The sequence below is a fragment of the Desmodus rotundus genome, chromosome 9, assembly GCF_022682495.2.
Source record: "Desmodus rotundus isolate HL8 chromosome 9, HLdesRot8A.1, whole genome shotgun sequence".
Lineage (NCBI taxonomy): Eukaryota > Metazoa > Chordata > Mammalia > Chiroptera > Phyllostomidae > Desmodus > Desmodus rotundus.
This window is the reverse complement of record NC_071395.1, coordinates 620,202-633,973: the sequence shown is the minus strand read 5'-3', so window position 1 is coordinate 633,973 and position 13,772 is coordinate 620,202. Positions and strand designations below refer to the sequence as shown.

At 57.3% G+C, this 13,772-nt stretch overlaps 1 protein-coding gene across 45 annotated transcripts in view; it reads right to left on the bottom strand.

The window, feature by feature from the left end:
* ANK2 (ankyrin 2) overlaps positions 1–13,772 on the bottom strand; it is a 248,677-nt gene that overhangs the window by 59,383 nt on the left and 175,522 nt on the right. For all 45 annotated transcript variants that reach the window (XM_053911419.1, XM_053911436.2, XM_053911438.2 and 42 more), the window contains 8 exons: positions 13,632–13,730; positions 10,679–10,876; positions 7,905–8,003; positions 7,486–7,584; positions 6,626–6,823; positions 4,601–4,699; positions 3,896–3,994; positions 849–947 (listed from right to left, as the gene is read on the bottom strand). In XM_053911419.1, coding sequence (XP_053767394.1) covers positions 849–947; positions 3,896–3,994; positions 4,601–4,699; positions 6,626–6,823; positions 7,486–7,584; positions 7,905–8,003; positions 10,679–10,876; positions 13,632–13,730 — 990 coding nt within the window. The remainder of the gene's footprint in view (positions 1–848; positions 948–3,895; positions 3,995–4,600; positions 4,700–6,625; positions 6,824–7,485; positions 7,585–7,904; positions 8,004–10,678; positions 10,877–13,631; positions 13,731–13,772) is intronic.

Here is a 13,772-nt window from a genome sequence, read left to right as displayed (position 1 = left end):
CTTCTCCAGGCTGGAGCACAGGTCACCATGGTAACACAACAAGCGGCATCTGCCTGCTCTTGCTAATGAGAAGCACTTGCGGCTTTAACCCCTAGGAGCTCAACTCAGCCGGCCCAGCGGCTGCGTTGCGCCGGGAAAGGATGCCTACCAAGTGCTGGCATGGGCCAAGGGCATGCACAGCTCCCCAGGGCCCCGTCCACCTCCGGGGGCACAGGCTCTCAGTGCCACAGCTGTGGGGGGGGTGTCTTCCCGGTACCCCCAACAACACTGTCCGGGCAGCTGGGCTGTGAGCCAGCCGCTGGGGACACCCGGAAGACCTCTCCTCTCAGTTTGCATTTCAATGGCTGCTCAGAAACCACGAGGGAGGTGGCTGGGCCCAGCGCCCCAAAGGCCTGAACCAGGCCCTGTGCCTGGCTGAGTCCGGGCTGCACACTCCCCGCAGCCCGCGGCCACCCCAGTGCTGCTGGGCCCAGAAGGCAGGGGCTCATTTCAGGAGGGGGTGGGAACAGTGGCACCCTGCTCGGCCTGAACCATCACTGGAGCAGAAGGACAGACTGAAGCTGTCCTGCTGGGCATCACATGAGAAGATGAGGCTTTGGGGGGACGACAGTGATGCCGGGGACAGAGCAGCGGCAGGGAGGGAGGAGACCCCGCATGCGAAAGACTCACTCCATGCAAGAAGCCACAGGCCGTGTCTCCCGGGCTGAGCGGGGCTGTGAGGACAGAACCCTGGGGTCACCCGTTCACCCACCAGCTGCTGGCCACCTCAGTGACACTAACGACAGAGGGACTCCGAGGGCGGCGCAGGAGGACGGGACAGGGGCTCAGGCAGAGGGCGAGGGGCTCACCGAGGTGGTGGCGTCGGGCCGCGCGCCGTGCTGCAGCAGTACATTGATGACGTGCGTGTGGCCCTGCTGCGCAGCCTGGTGCAGGGGCGTGTAGCCGCTCTGTGGGCACCGAGGGGAAGGAGAACCCGGTTAGCCAGTGTGCGGGGCCTGCGTCTCACTTACGGCAGCGCCGTGTGCAGGGGCGACCTCCCCAGGGGCCCTGTTCTCCGCAGCAAACACGCCCACACGCCTTCCGCCCACAAACCAGGGAGCGGCTGGCGGACTCAGTCCTCTCTCTCCCTGAATTCTGAGCGGTTCGCATGGAAACGTGTGCCCAGAGGCCCCGCGCCCTGAGAAGGAGCAGCATCCAGGGACTGCTGCCCCGGGAGGACGGACAAGGAGATGTCACTGAAACCTGGGTGTCACAGGGACCGCCGCTGGCCCCTGTCCCCTGTGACTTCCTGGTGGGTAGCCCTGGGCTCTTTCTGTGCCAGTCCATCTAAGATTTCCTTTCCCAGAGCAGCTTGGCCGAAGGTGAGCCCCTCAGAGAACAGGAGGCCCACTTTGGGAAAAAAAAGTCTTTAAATTTAGGTTCTTTACCGTCTGGTCTGAGTTTGCTGCAGGAGAAAGTGAGGAAGTGCTGCAAGGCAAGGGGTGGGCCTTTCCCAGGACGCAGTGCAGGAGCGAGCCTGGGATGGAGTAAACGGACTTCCCCATTTCAGAGGGGACAGAACTGGGAAGAGCAGAGGGAAGTCATTCCTTCAGTCTCTCTGGAGTTGGCCGGGCAGGAGGTCATGACAGGGATGCCCACGCCCACTCTGCGGTCCCCCTACGGCGCCTGTCAGAGCAGTTGTCCGGGGTACCGGCCATGAGCAGCTGTCCCTGTGACCTGTGTCACTGCACTGCTTCCCCATCTACAGGAGAGTCCGCCATTCTCACAGGACACGGCACATCCCTCCTGCTGTCACTGTAGCCTGCCACCAGCGCTGCCCCACACATGGGACACGCAGTCTGCTGGCTGAGCGTCCCTACCACAGGATGACCCGGGAGCAGTCACAGGGATGCAGCTCCCCAGGCCCGCCGTCCGTGGACACTTGAGCGGTGTGAAGGGAGGGAGCGTTCTTCTCCTGAATTGTGCTCCTCACTGTTGTGTTTACAAATACTGTGCCAGCCGAGCCCAGGGGCCTGTGCAGGGCCAGCAGTACTTCCTGACCGCTCGCTGGCTGTCGCCAAGCCCAGACACCGAGGTGACATTCACCCTCTCTGTGGGCACTGTGGCCAGAGACATGTCCCAGCGATGTGTCCTCTAGGGAAATCCGGGCAACTCGACTCCTGCGGTTCTGCAGAAGCTCCTGCCCCCTCCTCCAGGCCTCCAGCCCCAGGGCTTCTGCCTACACCTGGAACCTCTGACCCTCTCCCACTCCCACTCCCAGCCCCTCCATCTCATTTGCAAAATGCAAACAGCCAGGACTTCCAGTTCTGTGACACATCCAATATGCCATCCATGAAACTTTTCTGTAGTTTATCTGAAGTTGGAGGAAAATGTTAGCAAACATTGTTTTCTTTCTCACTGAGAGCTCCATGATCTTTAGAGCATATCTGACAAAGAAAATGCCCCCGGCATGCCCCCCGCCCCGCATGCCGAAATGCAGGCCCTCTGCAAATGGTCAGCAGTCAACCCTATCTGTTTGCCTCGAGCTGATGCTACAGGGTTTCGTCCTAATTTTCAGCAAGTGATAGTCCCATAAAACCAGTTTGCTTCACCCAGTTTGTATACCAAGGCATAAAGGTTTCAGTAGTAAAGGCAATACTTGGTTTTATATTTTCACAGTGACAGAACATTTTTGGTAACTATGGTTGCACATGAGATGTGAGGAATAAAACAATTCTTTCTACAAAAATGTCATTCTATGTGAAAAAAATCTTATGTGTTTATTAAAAGAACATCCTTTGAGGTGCGCATCTATGAGAGATGTATTTACTTCCAAAGCAAATAAAATCTACATAGTTCATTTAAAAAAGAAAACCTGAGAAGTTAAAATGAGATTTTTCTTTCAACCAAATGTCCGTCTGAGTGCAGACCAAACCCCAGGGAGGCAGACAATTTATCCGGTAGGATGTCTGGCTTCCCATGTCACAGCCAGCGGTCCACACCTCACAACGCGTGGTGAGTGCCACGCTCAGGTTCTGCAGAGCCTCCTTTGCCCACGAGAAAGTCCGTCCCTCATGCCCGTGTGTGAGCTCACTCAGCAAACACAGTGCTAGGCGCTAACGCCGAAGAACTCGAACGGGCTTTTAAATTCACCCCCAAGTCCATTTTGGAAGAACACAAGAGCTGCTCAAAACCAGGGGCAGCCATTCTTGCTGGTGTCAGATCGGACATGCCAAACCTCTGGTGTTCATAGTGTTTCTAACTTAAACAATAACTTTTTATTTGCTTATGCTTATGTACAGACACGGTCCTGTTGCTGCTTCTATGTGGACAGAGAGAGACAGACGTCCAAACTCCCCACATCCCCAGTGGGCAGCACTGGAGTGACGCCTGAGCACGCTCTCACCGATGGGCCCACTCCAGCTGCAGCGGGGGTTTCCCACACATGCACTCGCAAACCAGCACGCATCACATGTCTCTCTGGAGCTTTGAGGGGCACCACGCGCCACGGCGTAGTTACATCATGCGTTTCTCTTCCCTTGGAGCCCCCTGAGTGCCCTGAAGCACATGTTACTTTCCGACCTCGCTTTGCTGAGGAGGCCCTTATGCTGCTCCTGGGAGAAACAGGTGGGTGCAGGGCAGGGACCAAGGCCAGGAGGTGCGATGTCCCATCAGGGAACATGTGTCCTACAGTGACATGCTGGCCCATGTCAGCTGCTTTAGCTCCACATCAGAAGCTCTGAGCTTTGGCTCTTAGAGGCTGGAATGAAAGTCTCAAACCATCACACAAAACCACACAGTGTATTCACCACTTTAGAAGAACTAAAGGGCAAAGCCCACGTGACCGTGGTGAGCAAATGGAGCAACCCCGTGGCTGGACCCTTGCCAACAGAAATGCAGTGAGAACAGCCCTTACCTTGGTTTTGGCGTTGACGTCCGCTCCCTGCTTCAGGAGGAAGTTGACCATTTTCACATTTCCGTAGTGACAGGCCACGATTAAAGGAGTGTAGCCCAGCTGCAAATCACAAGGCCCAGGCAGATGACCAACCGCTCCGCGGGTGGACCTCGAGGGGCGGGGGAGGCGCAGACCCTCCAGGTGGCTGGACAAATACTACTCAGCAGGCGTGTGCGTCTTGTGCACACAAACACAGAAACAGGTCCCGGAACATGAGGACTTCACGCCACAGAAAGAGCCCAGACCAAACATGGGTGGGGCCTGACTGACAAAAAGCTAAGACAAAAGTGGGTGGTGGGATCGGAAACCAGGGACGAAAGAGGAGGCCGGAGAGGGTGCGCAGGCAGGTGGGGACCTGCAGTGAGGTGGGCGGAGGAGGTCACGGCAAAACAAGGGTAAAGCCATGTCAATCAGGGCATGGGGCAAACGGGGGCAGGAGAAGGCAGCAAGACACCGCCTGGCCAAGCAACAGGGCATAGGCAGCTTCGCCCTGCAAAACTGGGGCCCCTGTCCTCCGTGCATTTGGACTTGACTCCAGTGACATGGAGACCCATTCCAGGTTTGTGAGCAGGAGGGTCGTTGTTAACCCAGGACAGACTTTTGAGGAGGGGGACCTGCTGGGAGCCACCCCAGGACCCACCCGGCTGGTGGCATCGGTCCCTGTACCTTTGTGTGGGCATCCTGGTCAGCCCCGTGCTTGGTGAGAACGTCAGCAACATGTACTTTGTCCTCCTGGGCGGCCAGGTGTAAGGCGGTGAGTCCACTCTGCAGAGAGAACAGGGGCCGAGGTGCGTCAGAGTAAGAACATGCACTGCGTCATCCCTGACAGCCCATCTCCAAAGAGAGTCTGTGAATGTGCAGCCTCTCCCCAGAAACTGCATCTTTTGAAATTGCAAACAAACTGTCCCAGCTACTGTCACCCAAGATAGATTCTCTGTTCACCGACACTTTCAGCAAATCACAGTTTCCATGTTGGGTATTTAAATTGTGATTTGAGGCTTTGAAATAACTCAGTGAACCCGCTGACAGACGACCACCATGCCACCCATCTGCGCCTCCTGCCGAGCCATCCAGCCCCTCCCCTGGCTGATCGGCCAAGCACGGCTTCCAGTTGGTAAGCAGAACAATGAACTGCACTCTCATCAAGAAAACATCACATCGACGTAAAAAATGAAGCATTTCATGAAATGAGCTCAGCACGGTTTTCTCCAGCACCCAAAGGCAGTGTGCTGTTTTCTGGAATCTGGTAAAGACTGCATAAAAAGTTATGCCCTCATTTATTGGCCATTATTAGGTAACAGGCTTGGCACAGGGGCGGCAAGGGCTGATTTTAATCAACCGAATATGCAGTGGAAGCACAGCTCGGAGCCCGAAAAGGACGGCACAGGACAGGAGGGCGCCCCGCTCCTCGGGCAAGTAGCTCTTTCGAGGAGGTGGAAACTTAAAGAGCCTCTTGAACCCTAGACCCCTAGTCCGCTTTACAGGTGTCCTCTGGGTGCTGGTCAGGTGCCAGGAAGCCCTCCAGCCCCTCAAATGCAGCAGAGTGCGGGATTTCTGCACCTACAGCCCTCCTGCAGCCCCTGCTCATGCTTCTGCCCCTGTGCCTGCCACTGTCGCCTGGGGTAGCGGACTCCACTGGAAGCACCGCCCCCCGGGCCCCCAGTTCACACACCGTTGAGGTCAGTAGGCCTGACTCTGCCATCAGGTGAGGCTACGGAAGCTAAGCCGGTCCTCCAAAGTCCCCGATCTCCAGCCACGCGCCCCCTTCAGAAACCGCAACCAACAGTGAGAAGAACATTCTCCAACGGATGGAGAAGGGCTTTCTGCGCAGGGCAGCCCTTTTCCTTGTATCCATTATCACATGGTGACTGGGTAAGGAATACAGTGTCTGTCTCTACATCATGGTTATTACTGAGAAGTAATCATTCAGAGAGTATGCAGTGATTGATTTCAGTGGGTCTTAACTAGAAAAAGAATACACGTGCTTTTCGAAAGCAATGGGAAAAGTTGTCGGTTTTGCGTGTTACCTGAGACACTTTTTCAGTTGCAGCTGGTTTCAGTGGAGTATACGTGAGTATAAGAGAGCTACAGGTCAGACAGAGAGCTGATAAACGGGTATAGAGACAGGCGAGGTCTTGGGAAAACCGACACATTTTGACATGGGAAGGATGCCTCTCCCCCGTCCCCGTTATCTCCTGCGGTTAGCAACAGTGTCCACAAAGGCCGCTCTCAGGAGAAGGCTGAGATGATGGAGGACTGCATGTCACACACTGATGCTCGGCACTGCCACCAAGCCAGGCCTACGTGGGCTCCGACACCCTGCTCTCTGCCCCCACGCGCAGCGGTGGAGAAGGGCTGGGTGGGGGATGGGCACAGACCCTCAGGCAGGACAGCCATGTGGACAGACTGCCTGGACCACAGGGGTGTTAGTTTGAGGGGCGACAGGGACGCCTCCTGAGACAGGGTCTCAGAGGGCAGAGGAAACCTACCGCAGACACGTGACTGAAGCCGACCTGCGGGAAATGAGCTACAGAGCCTGCAGCTCGCCCTGCCCTGCTGTGTCTGGGCACCGCAGGCCAACCTCCTGCTGCCCTGGGTGCTATACAGTGCCCGCCCCCCATCGTCTTAGACGGCCGTCTGTTCACACTTGTCCAAAAGACTCCACAGAAACCAGAGGCATACGCAGAGTACCTTGGTTGATGTGTGGACGTTGGCGCCCTTCTCCAGGAGCAAGGCGACCATGTCCGAGTGCCCCTCCTGGGAGGCCAGGTGCAGCGGGGTCACACCCTGCTTGGTGACAACGTTCGTCTCGGCTCCGTAGCTGAGGAGCGTGGAAGCAATCTGCATCTGGTTCTTCTTAGCGGCAATGTGCAAGGGTGTGTAGCCATTCTGCAACACAAAACCAGCATACCCCACAGGCTTAACAACGACCAGATGTGGGTCTCTGAAAAGCCAACAGAACTGCTAAAAGCGAGTGCGGGGTCCATGGCGGGTCCCCCCACTACACCCGGACCTGTATAGCCCAGGCCACAGGCCTCGAGCCATGCCCAGGGCACAGATGCTCAGACAGCCCCAGGCCTTGGTGCCTGCCACTTAGCCCACTGGTTCTGTCCTAAAGAGCAATGCAGAAGAGGCTGGCCTGGCTCCTCTGCACACAGCTGCCCCTCGATGCCTGGAGGGGCTCCATACCCCCCCACTGCTCCTCTGCCCCAGGCCAACAGCCCCACTCCCTCAGCTTCCTGACGGGACCCCAACTCTGGAGACTTCTCTGTAGAGGTGACCAGTCTGGACTTGTGCTCACTGGTCAAGATCGCCCTGGGCCTCTGTCCCGGACATGTAACTCTACCCACGTCAGATGGGGGTTCCCCGCCCAGAACGGGATGGGTTTGTGCTGCGGTCTTGTTACAGCCTCCCACTGACATGCTGGTCACAGTACGTCTGACCCATTCAAGCCACCAAGGGACTGGCGGGTTATTCCTCACTAGGCACTCACACCCACTCCATGCCCCGGGGAACCCCTGCCCGCGATGGCAGCCCTCCTGCGCCCTCACCTTGGCGGTAGCATGAGGGGACGCGCCCTTCTCCAGCAGCAGCAGGGCCACCTCCTGGTTGTCATAGTGGGCGGCCACGTGCAGCGGGGTCAGGCCGTTCTGCAAAGGGCGGGCCGGCTTCTGGTTAGTGAGTGCCCTCCGTGGCCCTGAAGCTGCCAGGAGGCCTGGGCATCGGGATGGACCAGGTCCACGTTCATTCGTTAACATCGTCAGTGGGAGCGAAGGGGTCAAAGTCAATAGCTCCCTGCTGAGCTCACACTGGACACTCAGACAAACGTGGGAGTGTGGGCCGAGGTGACAGTGAGGGCCGAGATGCTCTGTGACAAGTAGGACATGCACACAGCAGGGACACCCTCCCTGTAGCCCCTGTGACAGAGGCCTCGGAGGACACCCCGCCCGTCTGCCTGCACAGACTGTACCTTCCCCGCGGAGTCGGCCGCCACGCGCCGGTGCAGCAGCAGCTTGGCCACATCCAGGCTCCCGTACTTGGCTGCCACATGCAGGGGGGTGAAGCCTTTCTGAAACAGGAACAGCAGGGAGAGAGGTGCTCACCTTCCCGGCCACGGACACGTAACTGTGACTCAGCGATGTGGGAGGCTGACCAGGCTGTCCAAGGGCAGACGGCACGGGCATTAGACTGGTCTGCATTCAGCAGGACTGGCAGAGAGCGCCACTCGCCCCCCAGAACTCAGCTCACAGGCCAAGCAGAAAGGTCTGATGCCGAGGGGCGGGAGCTCGAAACGTGACTCCACAGGGGGCTTCTGAAGCCCCTGGGGCCATGAAACAGCTCAGGCTTCTGCTGGAAAACCCTCTTTTTCTTGCCCCTAAAATCAGTATGATTGAGACAATAGCAGCTCTCTCCCCGATCCTTCTCTCCGGTCTTTTTGTAAGACCTGAACTCCAAACCTTTCCATTTCAGTTTTAGGATACTTGAATGGCCATGGTAAAAAAAAATAATAATAATTTTTGGTGATTTGTATTTTCTGCAGAAATAGCAAGATAAGTAGTTGCTAGAACAAGAAAAACCGCTCACAGATGAAAAGCATCTCTCATCCCCCCAGTGCTCCTTCCCCCAGAACACCCACACTGCACGAACTCCTCCTGGAAAAGAAAAGGCATCCACCCCCACTGCTGCTGGGCGGAGGGACACCAGACTTTTGGACACACCGCTGTCCCAAGGCTTTTCAAAGCTGTCCTTCTCCCTCTCCGTTCAGTCAGCATCTTGTGCCTGAAGCTGGTCTCTGCCCTTCGCACCGCGTCCTGGACTCAGACCTCAAGGGCAGCCAGTCTAACAGTGTGCCGTCAGCCCCATCGTCCTGGCCGGGCCCTGTCCCCCTCGCTGTCCCGGCACCGTGTGGAGAGGTGGCGGCACCGCCCGCGGCACAGCACCTGGGACAGGTGGACAGGTGAACGTGCTTCCCCGGGCCTGTGGTCCTCCTCTTGACCCAGCGTGTCCCCCCAAAATGGTCTGGTCCTTCCAGGGGCACCACGCACTGCTCTCAACTAGGATGGTGCTTCCTCTTTGCTTCTTTCTGAGGATTTGCAGCTAATTAACTCCTTGGAGGAGACAGAATCTTGCCTTGTCTGAGTGCGGGACAAACATAGGGAGCGAAACCAGCTGCCTCGCCAGAGGCACTCAGTGCAGGTGACGCTGGGGAGGAAGTTCTCTGAGACAAACCACATGGTAAGGAAGGAAAAATGGCCTCCTCCTCCTCCTCAAGTCCTGCTGGAATAGGGATCCAGCCCCTTATTCACTGGGAAACCGTGGGACAAAACTGCATTGAGTCACCCTGCAGAGCCGCAGTGTAGCCTTTGGAAAGCGTCACCCAAGTCTCCCCATGCGACCTCAGTAGGACCTCACTTACCCCTGGAATCTGCAGAGGCTCCTCACCAGCACCTTGCAGAGCCCGGCCGCCCCCAACCCCGTCTGTCCAACACTTTCTCCCACTAAACAGCCCCTAGGCACCATCACTTGAGGCAGAGTGCGGAACCCTGGAAGTATGGAGGACAAAGGGCTGAGCTACATCCTCCACGTCCGCACTCTACAGCCTGACTCCACTCCTCTATCACCTCCGTCTGGGGGACAGCCAGCACCCAGGCTCTCGTGGGTTGTCACTACGATTACTACTGTTATTACATGTTCGTTGCTTATTTTCTGATTTTTTAAAAATGATTTTCAAAATACTTTCAACTCTTCAGAGTGGAATAATTAGCAGTTTCCTTCATGGAGCAGGTTCTGCAGCCTCAGGCCACCCCTGAGCCACCACTGAGCTGCCGCTCCTCTCGCCCAGGGCTCAGGCCTCGCCTTCGCACACCTCTGCCAGGTGCTGCCTGCGCCCACTCACTCTGGGCGGACAGGAAACGTCTTTCTCATCATCGGAATCACTGTGGTTGTTTGTGGGCAGTGTGTGGCCTGCGAACCATTCACCTATGTCGCTTCATCTGCTGTTTCCTCCTCTTCTGCACTAGTCCAAGTTCTTTTTGCACCTATTAGCTGAGTATGGTCCTGTTTTCTCCTAAGTTGCATCCAAACAGGGGATTTCAAACCGAATGTATCAGGTGAAAAAAAAATGACTCTGCCCAGAACAGAGTTTGAACATATGTAAAATTCATGCTGGTGCCTCTCCTGCATGAGAAACAATGGCACCTAATAATAAGGATGATTCTCTGGCCCGGGTACATCCAGATGCTAATTACTATGCAGGAGTGAGGCTGGGATCGGTTAGAACGCAGAAATGAGGTGGCCGCTGAGACCAGCGCTGGGAAAATGCCAGATGAGGTGCAAGGGAGCATCCAGGCGGCACCAAAGCCTTGAGAGACACACACAGCCCATCGAACGCAGCGCCTCACCCTCTGGGCCATGCTCACTTCCTGTACTCAGGGCCTTCCTTGTTCCTCTGGGGACACAGTGTAGAGCTCATGACAGGAAGAGAAGGCAGGTGGTGGAGAGGGAGGGGGAGGGAAGGGAAGGGAAGGGGCCCCTGCATCCATCAGAGGAATGGAACCAAGCACCCCTGTCGCAGAAACGATAAGTGGCCTCCTGATGCCCCTCAGACCTTGAGAAAATAAACCTAGATGTTCAAAGAAGAAGAGCTCACAGACCTTCATGAATGCCATCTACTCCCTGGGCAGGGCTGTGGCTGAGCAGAGGGACCCACACGGTCCCTCCTGCGGTCCCGGGGCCACCCCTTACCTTGGTGGCTGAGGAGTGCGCTGCACCTGCTTCCAGGAGGACGGCGGCCACGCCCACCTGGCCCTCCCGGGCAGAGATGTGCAGGGGTGTGTGCCCGCTGGCGGTGGCCGCGTCGGGGTGCGCCATGTGCTGCAGCAGCAGCTGCACGATCTCCGTCTTGCCCAGGCGCGAGGCGATGTGCAGAGGTGTCTGCTCCTCCTGCAACGCAGGCCAAGTCACCCATTAGTGCCGCCCGTCCTGCCTGGGCACCTCTCCCCCCCGCCCCGCCGCAGTGCCCTTCATGCAGCTGTTTCTGGTGTTTTCTGGGAATCTCAAGGAACCCCTCTGCAAAAGGAAACGGCCACAGCTTATTTTGTAGGTCACCACAGAGGGGCCCGTTGGGTCACAAGTCCTCCTTAGATTTTGTAAAGCACATCCCCCCACCGGCTTGGCCATTGGTTTCCAGGCACACCCAGAGGCCGGGCTTTGGCCCTCACTTATGTTTAAATATAAGCCAGCTCTGGGATCTGAGTAGGAACGAAATCTAGTCCGGAAGCCCTGAGACCTAGATTCTCTCCTGCAGAAGCTGTCGCCGAGAGACCGAGCTCATTCTGGGAACCATGTCAAGAGGAAAAAACAAGGGATTGTGGGAAAACTTGGCTCTCTCTCCGTTCAGCAAGACAAGGCTACCAAGGCCGGGCGTGCCTTCCAGGAGCGACTGCGGACAAAGACAGCATTGTGACTGGGCTCTCGTAAACGTCCCAGGACACACTTGCGTCCCAAGGCAAAGGGGGGCGCTGGTGAGAAGGAAGGCAGGCTGCCAGCCAAGCGCTTTCACGGGGAGGCCCGGAGGGTGCCACCAGCCGGAGAGCCGCAGGACACATCTGAGGAGCCCCGAGAAATGCCCAGACTCTGAGGTGTAGTCAGGAAAATGGTTTCGGTGCTAAGAGAACCAAACCAAACCGTTCTCTGGGAAAAATATTGTCCAGCTGTGTGAGACCTCTGTGGTGAAGGGGTCTGTCATCACAGCCGGCTCGTGGACACCTCGCAGTCATGGGGAGGAAGGACATGCGGGGTGGCTCCCCACGCCAGGAACAGACAGAGGGATAACAGAGCAGGGAGACCTGACCCCACGCTGCAGCATCTTTAAGTCGTAAGAAAAGGGCCATGAGGGAGCCGCGGGCGGACACGACACAGCATGCATGAATTTCAGGGCGGTGAGACGTGAACAGAACCAGACTTTAGAGAAGCTGCCGAAGGCAAACTTGCTGTGTGCGGCACACAGGAGACCTGGGAAGTCGGCATGAGATGTCCTGTGAGGCCATTTTCGGGGGAAGAGTGGTCAAGAGGAATTGATGGGTCTCCAGGACTGTCCATGTCACTTGGCTACAAACATAGGACTTGAAATCAGACCCTGGACTCTGAAGATGTGTATCTGCCTGACCTTCTACAGAAGGACAAACGGTGGCCACCAGGGAAACCAGCAGGACAGGTGACTCATCGGGCAAGGAGCCGGTAGCACCTTAGGCAGCACAAACCTCCGAAATGCAGAGCAATGGCGGGGTGGGGGGCACCCACTACAAAAAAGCATCAGCAACAAAACGAACAAAACACAAGGAGCCTGAGGACAGTGGCTGTGGGCCCTCAGCTTCTGGGTCCCTTCCCCAGAGTGGGGCAGGGGGGCTGTGAGCGACAGCGCCCAGGGCCGAGGGGGTGATGATGAGCCTTGGCCCAGGGCTGGGAGGTGGCCACGGCACAGTGGCATCGCCGGGGACTTGGCTAAATGACTAACTACCCCCCAACCCAGTTCTCAGACCAGGGAGCATGTGGCACTTGTCCTAAAACACCTATGAAGTCGGCTGTCCTGCCTGCTTCCTTCAACGTGTGGTCCAGTCACACGGGAAGGAAAAGAAGGAGAAAATGCACAACTTTGGGAACAAAGTCCTTCCTCTGATAACGAGAGTGAGAAGCGCTGGCAGTGCTCGGGTGGCTGTTTCCTGTTCAGTGTGTGGCCCATGCTGAGGGAACTCAAGCCAAGGCCTTGGAGAATGGGAACTACAGGACGGTGTTCAGGGGAAGAGCTTAAAAATGGGTAGGCTGACCCGTAGACGTCTCCCATGTAGAAGGGGCAATGATTCGACCGTGAGGCGCACCGATCGGGACCCGGCACAGGTTGGAGGAGATGGGCTCCGCGTTACCACGCAGGGCGCTGTCTCCCAAAATTAAGGACATGCGCCGAGCCTGAACCCTTCACCACAAGACCGAAAGGTTGAAGATCTGACATGTTTTTCTGCTGGTCGTTCCCAGCAACCAGATTCCCAGGGGCCACACGAATGGGCAGCTGTGCAAGTCACAGTGAACTGAGTTGCAGGTGAGTCTAAGCCCAGGGACCCAGGGGTGCTCCGTCCCCAGAGCGAGTGCCAGATGCCCCACTGTGCCTGCAGAACACGGCACCTCGAGCAAGCACTCACAGCAGAGTGGCGGCCCCTCTCAGTGCGCCCACGGAGGACCCTGGATGCAGAGGGCCCTTCCTGGGCTGGGGCCCAGGGCTGGCACACTGGCTGACCAAGGGGCCCAGGCACCTACAGCCCTGCACCCAGCCTGTCCAGCAAAGTGTGGCTCCATTTCTGACTGACCCCCCAGGAGACACCAAGTGGCAGAGCAGTGGTATGAGGTCAAGAGGGTGTTTTCAGAAGAGCACGCATGTGGGTGCGTGTGCTGGCAGCCGCAGACCAGGCCAAGCAGGCAGGCAGGCCATTGTTTTCCTGCCCAATACCCCCACATCCTTCGTCCGGGAATATCCCTACTCCTGTGGGGAGTGGACACCCCCTGCGTGGCTCAAATGTTTCTGAAATCGGGGTGCACTTCCCACTGCATGTACTCACTGCATGCTTCCTTTTTGCCTGGGAAGCAGTTTCTGAGAGGTGCTCCCACTTGCACCCCCTGGGAGGCAGGGCCCAGACGCAGCACCTACCCGGGCTCTGGCGTCGACCAGGGCGCCGTTCCGCAGCAAGCACCGCACGACCTCCACCTGCCCCGCCCGGGCAGCCATGTGCAGGGCCGTCTCGCCGCGCTGCCGGAGACAAAGAGCGTGGAGGTGTCAGGGCGCCCCTGC